The sequence below is a fragment of the Panulirus ornatus genome, chromosome 10 (assembly GCF_036320965.1).
Source record: "Panulirus ornatus isolate Po-2019 chromosome 10, ASM3632096v1, whole genome shotgun sequence".
In the NCBI taxonomy this organism is placed as follows: domain Eukaryota; kingdom Metazoa; phylum Arthropoda; class Malacostraca; order Decapoda; family Palinuridae; genus Panulirus; species Panulirus ornatus.
This window is the reverse complement of record NC_092233.1, coordinates 16,679,060-16,687,652: the sequence shown is the minus strand read 5'-3', so window position 1 is coordinate 16,687,652 and position 8,593 is coordinate 16,679,060. Positions and strand designations below refer to the sequence as shown.

At 39.7% G+C, this 8,593-nt stretch overlaps 1 protein-coding gene across 2 annotated transcripts in view; it reads left to right on the top strand.

Annotated features, from left to right (window-relative positions):
- Positions 1-99: 99 nt before the first annotated feature.
- The window catches only part of Polr3D (RNA polymerase III subunit C53), a 168,478-nt gene continuing 159,984 nt past the window's right edge, over positions 100-8,593 (top strand). For both annotated transcript variants that reach the window (XM_071665555.1, XM_071665554.1), the window contains exons 1-2: positions 100-207; positions 3,297-3,559. In XM_071665555.1, the coding sequence (XP_071521656.1) occupies positions 136-207; positions 3,297-3,559 (335 nt within the window). In that variant the 5' untranslated portion in view covers positions 100-135. The remainder of the gene's footprint in view (positions 208-3,296; positions 3,560-8,593) is intronic.

Below are 8,593 nucleotides of genomic sequence, written 5' to 3'. Positions count from 1 at the left end.
TACATATATGATCTAATTCTTGTCGGCATGAGAGAAAAGTGTCATCAATATTTTTTTTTGCATTTTTAAATACTTATAGAGTATTGTTTAGTGTGTATACATAGAGATAATTTGTATGTTGACCAGCTGGTGATCATGTGTTGGGAGGATGTAAACAATGAGAGGGCTCGACCGGGCAGCTCAGTTTGCGGACACGCTCAACACAAGGCATGTGTTATATGTCTGTTGTTATGTATTCTTAAGCCCCTTTAAATGATTATACATGTAGGTTTGCTTCTTGTAAGTCGTAATCACGTGAACTTAAATAATCCCCGACTGTCATGGAGATGCTGTAGCTCAGGACCTTAACTTAGAAGTCGAGCGCTCTTTAATTCAGCACAACTCATGTTGCTTAACTCCGTCAATATAAATGGTGAAATGATCCCTGTGTGTTCGGACCCCAACCTCCAGTTCGTCCCTTAATATTCACAAACACTTTTATTATTCGTACAGACAAATCGTCCCTTAATGTTTACTGACACATCAACCTTTGGCCGACAGTTCATCCTCCAGTGTATACGGTACAAATTGTAGGAGTTTAAGAAAGAAGATGGATCATTTGAGGGCGATAGATAGCACCGAATCTATAGATATTATGTGTTTAACTGAAACATGGATGAAATTAGAAGAAAGGGACCCGTTAGAGTTTTCTATTAATGGATGCAATCTTTATACGACTGACAGGGAGGGGAGGTGGGGTAGTACTTTATATGAGGGATAATGTTAAGCGCTGTAATAGGAGTGACATTAAAGTAGCAAAAAATACAGTCGATTTGGGTTTAAATAGATGAAAACAATGAAAGGTTAGTATTAGGAGTATTAAGCAACCCCCGAGATTAGATAGTCTGGGGGGGGGGGATATTTTTATGGAATGTAATTAGGAAGGCTTGTGATCGAACTGTATGTATTTTAATGGGATTTCAACTTAAGGGCAATAAGCTGGGAAGATAATACAGATTTTGAGTCAGAGGAATTTATGGAGACAGTCCAAGATTGATTATAAAACAGCACATATCAGAGGGGATCTGGAGCGATAACATTTTAGATTCGTTATTAACAAATGCAACAACCTTATAGATGATGTTGAGGTGGGGGACAGTTGATAGTGACCACAAGGAAATAAGACTCAATATGATGAAGGATGTGAATAGGAAGGAGAATGAAATGTTCATTCCCCACCTTCATAAGGCCTACTTTGTGGGGTTACATAGATACCTTGCTCATGTTGAATGAGTGGCACCTAATGAAGGTGGGATGAGGTCAGATGGACCAAGCAGTGCAGGTGTCGTGGAGTCAGGTCAGTCAGGTGACTTGGATCAGCTTAGTGGTAATGTCAGGTCAAGTGTGGGTGAGGAAGGGAAGACCATTAAGAGCATGGAAGTTTCTTTAGAAAGGTTCCATGTTATAATGAAAAAGGGACAAGAATTGAATATTCCATATAGGCAGTCAACGACTAACAGTAATGACCCAAAATTGCTGAATGATAGAATAAAACACCTTATAGTGCAGAAGGGCTTGTACAACAAGGTAAGATGGGGAGAAACACAGTTTACTGATCAGCTAGCACAAATTAAGAGAATGGTAAAATCAGAGATTAGGAAGGCCAAAGAAAATTATGAAATTAAGATAGCTAACAAAGCAAAAAACATTGCCAAAGGATTTTCTTCAAATGTACAGAACAAAGATTAGGGAGAAAATAGGACCTATCAAATTGCATTTTGGTAGAATAGATGGTAGTGAGATTGAAATGTGTGAGGTTTTGAACAATCACAGGGGAATACAAACATTCTGATTCCAAAGCAGATTTCCAGGGGGACAAAAGTGGGAACCTATGCAATGTAAGATAAATAAATTTGATATTTTAAAACCAATAGAACAGTCAAAAGTAAACAAGAGTCCTGGGTCAGATGGTATTTATGCGAGGGTCTTGAAAGAATGTAAGGAGGAATGAAGAGTTCTTCTTTTAAATGTATTTAAACAGTCTCCAGAATCAGGCATGGTTCCTAAGCCATAGAGGACAGCAAATGTTTTTTCCATCTTTAAGAAAAGGGATAAATTCATTGCCTCTAATTATTGTCCTATCATCTTGACATCTGTTGTGGGAAAATTTCTCAAATCTAGTATAGCAGACAAAATACGGGAACGCTTGGAGAATCATGTTCTCGTTAGGGATTCTCAACATGGATTTATAAAAGGGAGGTCATGTTTCAATAACCTCTCCTTCTTTAGTAAAGTATTTGAAACAGTTGATCAGGGTAAGAGTTATGATATTGTATACTTAGACTTAAGTAAGGCTTTTGACAGAGTACCTCATGAGTGTCTGCTTGGAAAAATAGCGGCACACGGCATTAGGGGTTGTGTATTTAATTGCATTAGGGCGTGGCTCACTGACAGAGAACAGAGGGTATGTTTCTGTGGAATGACATTGGAATGGGGCAATATAGCTAGTGGTGTTCCCCAGGGGTTGGTCTATTTACATCAGTAAATAGCCATCCTAAGTAATTCATGTTAGGTAAAAATTGATTGAATTTCAGTCAAAATTTATATGCACTATTTTACAGATATGTGCCACTTTAGACACTTACCAGAGATTAATGTTTCCTGTAAGTGACTATAGTATATGGGTTTTTAATGTTGGTTTAATATCTTATACTTTTGTTTTGTGGGGCCTGGATGTGGAAAGGGAGCTGTGGTTTCGGTGCATTACGCATGACAGCTAGGGATTGAGTATGAACGAATGTGGCCTTTGTTGTCTTTTCCGAGTGCTACCTTGCACGCTCACTTTGGGGTAGGGGGTGCTATTTCATGTGTGGTGGGGTGGCAACAGGAATGGATGAAAGCAGTAAGTATGCATATGTACATGTGTATTTATGTATATGTCTGTGTATGTACATGTATGTATACGTTGAAATGTATTTATATTTTATCTATTTACTTTGTCTCTGTCTCCTGCGTTAGCAAGGTAGCACAAGGAAACAGATGAAAGAATGGCCCAACCCACCCACATACACATGTATGTACATAAACGCCCACACACGCACATAGATATACCTATACATTTCAATGTTGAAATGTATAGGTATATATATGTTCATGTGTGGGCATTTATGTATATACATGTGTATATGGGTGGGTTGGGCCATTCTTTCATTTGTTTCCTTGCACTACCTTGCTAACATGGGAGACAGTGACTAAGTATAATAAATTATATAGATACTTTTGTTTTTAATGTTTATAAATATTATCATACTTTGCAGATGGCCGAACAAAATGGGGAGGTGAATAGCTCTTTTGTGAAAGAAAAAAATTCTGTCAGTAGCGTGAATCATACTGGCTCTAGCATGACTGCAGGGCCAAGTAGTGGCATATCCACTCGACTACCTTCATTTCGGAGCCCACGAGACTTGACTTTATCAGCTTCCTCGTCTGGAACTCCTGTGAAGCCAACACTTATGACAAGAACTCGAAAGACTTTCTCGCCAAATATACCAGTTAGAAGAGAAAAAAATGAAAAACTATTGTAAGTACATTTCAGCAGAATTATATTTTCTCCATTGATGATAAGGATAATTGTGTCTCTATGAATAGGATTGGGATTATTATTGATAGGGCATATAGTCATGTATAATTATTGAACCATGTTTTTATTAGTTTTGCTTAAATCTGTCTTAATGTTCCTTCCTTAGGGATAAGGGAGAAAGAATGCTTCTCACGCATTCCTGAATGTTGTAGAAGGTGACTAAATGGGATGGAAGTGGGTGGGCTAGATACCCTTCCCTCCTTGTATTTTAACTTTTTAAAAAGGGAAACAGAAGAAGGAGCCATGTGGGGAGTGCTCATCCTCCTCGAAGACTCAGATTGGGGTGTATAAATGTTTGTGGATGTAACCAAGATGAGAAAAGGAGAGATAGGTAGTATGTTTGAGGAAAGGAACCTCGATGTTTTGGCTCTGAGTGAAACAAAGCTCAAGGGTAAAAGTGAGGAGTGGTTTGGGAATGTTTTGGGAGTAAAGTCAGAGTTGGTGGGAGGACAAGAGTAAAGGAAGGAATACCACTACTCCTGAAGCAGGAGTTGTGGGAGTATATGATAGAGTGCAAGAAAGTAAACTCTAGATTGATATGGGTAAAACTGAAAGTGGATGGAGAGAGATGGGTGATTATTGGTGCCTATGCACCTGGTCATGAGAAGAAAGATCATGAGAGGCAAGTGCTTTGGGAGCAGCTGAGTGAGTGTGTTAGCAGCTATGATGCATAAGAGTGGGTTATAGTGCTGGGTGATTTTAATGCAAAGGTGAGTAATATTGCAGTTGAGGGTATAATTAGTATACATGGGGTGTTTAGTGTTGTAAATGGAAATGGTGAAGAGCTTGTAGATTTGTGTGCTGAAAAAGGACTGGTGATTGGGAATACCTGGTTTAAAAATGGTTACCATGATAGAACATATCATGGATCATTCTCTCATCATGTATGTTGTGTGACAACAACAGATGCAATTTCTTCACAGAGAAGATGCCGCAAATGGTAGGCTTTTTACCATGTAAAATTTTTTATTAAATACATCAAAAAATTAGCAGAACCTACAGGATTTTGCTATACATAAGAATGGTTTCGGTGCATTATTACATGGCAGCTGGAGACTGAGTGTGAGCGAGTGGGGCCTTTGTTGTCTTTCCTGGCACTGCCTCGCACACATGAGGGGGGGGGTTGTTGTTCCATGTGTGGCGAGGTGGCAATGGGAATGAATAAAGGCAGACAGTATGAATTATGTACATGTGTATATATGTATATGTCTGTGTGTGTATATATATGTGTACATTGAGATGTATAGGTATGTATATTTGCGTGTGTGGACGTGTATGTATATACATGTGTGTGTGTGTGTGTGTGTGTGTGTGTGTGTGTGTGGGTTGGGCCATTCTTTCGTCTGTTTCCTTGCGCTACCTCGCTAATGCGGGAGACAGCGACAAAGCAAAATAAATATAAATAAATAAAAAGAGATATATACATAAGTATACATATGTAAGTAGGAGAGATGGCCAGAGAGCATTATTTGATTACGTGTTAATTGATAGGTACATGAAAGAGAGACTTTTGGATGTTAATGTGCTGAGAGGGGCAACTGGAGGGATATCTGATCATTATCTTGTGGAGGTTTTCAGAAAAGAAGAGAGAATGTTGGGGTGAAGAGAGTGATGAAAGTAAGTGAGCTTGGAAAGGAGACTTGTGTGAGGAAGTACCTGGAGAGATTGAGTGCAGAATGGAAAAAGGTGAGAACAAATGACATAAGGGAAGTGGGGGAGGAATGGGATGTATTTAAGGAAGCAGTGATGGCTTGCACAAAAGATGCTTGTGGCATGAGATAGGTGGGAGGTAGGCAGATTAGAAAGGGTAGTGAGTGGTGGGATGAAGAAGTAAGATTGTTAGTGAAAGAGAAGGGAGAGATGTTTAGATGATTTTTGCAAGGAAGTAGTGCGGATGACTGGGAGATATATAAGAGAAAGAGGTAGGAGGTCAAGAGAAAGGTGCAAGAGGTGAAGAAGAGGGTAAATGAGAATTAGGGTGAGAGAGTATCATTAGATTTTAGGGAGAATAAAAAGACGTTTTGGAAGGAGGTAAATAAAGTGTGTAAGACAAGAGAACAAATGGGAACATCGATGAAGGGTGCTAATGGGGAGGTAATAACAAGTAGTGATGAAGTTTGGAGATGGAGTGAGTATTTTGAAGGTTTGTTGAATGTTTTTGATGATAGAGTGGCAGATATAGGGTGCTTTGGTCGAGGTGGTGTGCGAAGTGAGAGGGTCAGGGAGAATGGTTTGGTAAACAGAGAAGAGGTAGTGAAAAGTTTGTGGAAGATGAAAGCTGGGAAGGCAGCAGGTTTGGATGGTATTGGAGTGGAATTTATTAAAAAAGGGGGTGACTGTGTTGTTGACTGGTTGGTAAGGATATTCAGTGTATGTATGGCTCATGGTGAAGTGCCTGAGGATGGGCAGAATGCTTGCATAGTGCCAATTTATAAAGCCAAAGGGGATGAAGGTGAGTGTTCAAATCACAGAGGTATAAGTTTGTTGAGTATGCTGGGAAATTATATGGAAGGGTATTGATTGAGAGGGTCAAGACATGTACAGAGCATCAGATTGGGGAAGAGCAGTGTGGTTTCAGAAGTAGTAGAGGATGTGTGGATCAGGTGTTTGCCTTGAAGAATGTATGTGAGAAATACTTAGAAAAACAGATGGATTTATATGTAGCATTTATGGATCTGGAGAATGCATATGATAAAGCTGATGGAGATGCTTTGTGGACAGTATTAAGAGTATATGGTGTGGGAGGTAAGTTGCTAGAAGCAATGAAAAGTTTTTATCAAGGATGTTAGGCATGTGTACGAGTAGGGGTAGATGAAAGTGATTGGTTCCCAGTGAATGTCAGTTTGTGGCAGGGGTGCGTGATGTCTCTATGGTTGTTTGATTTGTTTATGGATGGGGTTGTTTGGGAGATGTATGCAAGAGTTTTGGAGAGAGGGGCAAGTATGCAGTCTAATGTGGATGAGAGGGCTTGGGAAGTGAATCAGTTGTTTGCTGATGATCAGCGCTGGTGTCTGATTCGGATGAGAAACTGCAGAAGCTGGTGACTGAGTTTGGTAAAGTGTGTAAAAGAAGAAAGCTGAGAGTAAATGTGAATAAGAGCAAGGTTATTAGGTTCAGTAGGGTTGAGGGATAAGTTGTTTGAATGGAGAAAAACTGGAGGAAGTCAAGTGTTTTGATATCTGGGGGTGGATGTAGCAGCAGATGGAACCATGAAAGTGGAAGTGAGTCACATGGTGGGGTAGGGAGCGAAGGTTCTAGGAGCGTTGAAGAATGTATGGAAGGCAAGAATGTTATCTTGGAGAGAAAAAATGGGTATATGTTTGAAGGAATAGTGGTTCCAACAATGTTATATGGTTGCGAGGCGTGGGCTATAGATAGGTTTGTGCGGAGGATGGTGGGTGTGTTGGAAATGAGATGTTTGAGGACAATAAGTGGTGTGAGGTGGTTTGATCGAGTAAATAATGAAAGGGTAAGAGAGATGCCTGGTAATAAAATGGGTGTGGTTGAGAGAACAGAAGAGGGTGTATTGAAATGGTTTGGTTACATGGAGAGAATGAGTGAGGTAAGATTGACAGAGAGTATATATGTGTCAGAGGTGGAGGGAATGAGGAGAAGTAGGAGACCAAAGTGGAGGTGGAAGGATGGAGTGAAAAAGATTCTGAGCAACTGGGGCCTGAACATACAAGGAATTGAGTGAATTCAAATAATGTGGTATTCCGGGGTGGATGTGCTGTCAATGGATTGAACCAGGGCATGTGAAGCATCTGGGGTAAACCATGGAAAGTTTTGTAAATGCTGACCTTATTTACACAGACATTGCAAAAGCAGTTGACAAATGTGACCATGGTGTCAGAGTACATGAAATGCAAAAGATGAGAAAATCTGAAAAACTGAAAGGTGTATTTTCAACGTTTTAACTAACGAATCACAATACATAGTAGGAAACCAAAGTAAAAAGCTCATTTCCCAAGGAATTGTATATGCGTCTCTCCTAATACTCAATTTTAGATCTGACTTTGACACAGACGTGAGCCACAGATTCAGATGATTTTTTGCAGATGATCCAAATATGAATATGAAAATCACATTAGTTGAAGATGTGGAAAGGCTGCAAATAAACATTACCAAAATCTTTGATTTGGTAACTGTGAACATGCTTTTCAGTGGAGATGAATTTCACCTTCGTCGATGTGGGGAAAATTTAGAAATCAAAAGAAAGTAGAGTACATGACAGACATAGACACTATCATAAGCCAGTTGAATAATGTGAAAGACCTAGGTATAATAATGTCTAATGTTGTAACCTTGAGTGAACATAAGAAAACAAGGGTTACCTCATTCAAAGGGATGACAGGCTGGATCCTGCAGACCTTCAAGTTGAAAGAAAAACCAATGATGATATCATTCAAGGTGCTAATGCTTTGACAAATTAAGTATTGTTGTGTTGCAGAATTAGAGTGCTGAGAGATCTTTCACATCCCATATTCATTTAGTACAGGAACTAAATTACTGGGAGATGGGAGAGGTATGTTATCCTCTGTACCTGGAAAATGTAAGGTGGTTCCCACTTTACATTTGGAAATGCATTCTCCTGGCACAACAGGTATGGGGACCTTTGTAAAATGCTACTTCTGAAATCAAAAGGTGTGATATACACAAAAAGAGAGAACACTTTAAACATCTAGGGCCCAAGATTCCTCTGGACCTTGCTTGCCACCATCAGAAACAGCATGGGATGCATGGTAGAGAAGTTCAAGAGTGCACTGAATGTGTAACAGCAAAGTGAATCAGACCAGCCAAGCTCTGGGGACTATTCGTGCATGAGGGCTGCTGCTTCCAACAGCTTGGTTGACCATGACCCAATCCAACAGAATAAAGACCTCCAAAGGTCACAAGCATTATGGACATGTAATGTTACACTGCTTATGGTTTTTACTGTTTGTCTTAAACCAAAACCAGGGTCAGCTTCCTTAT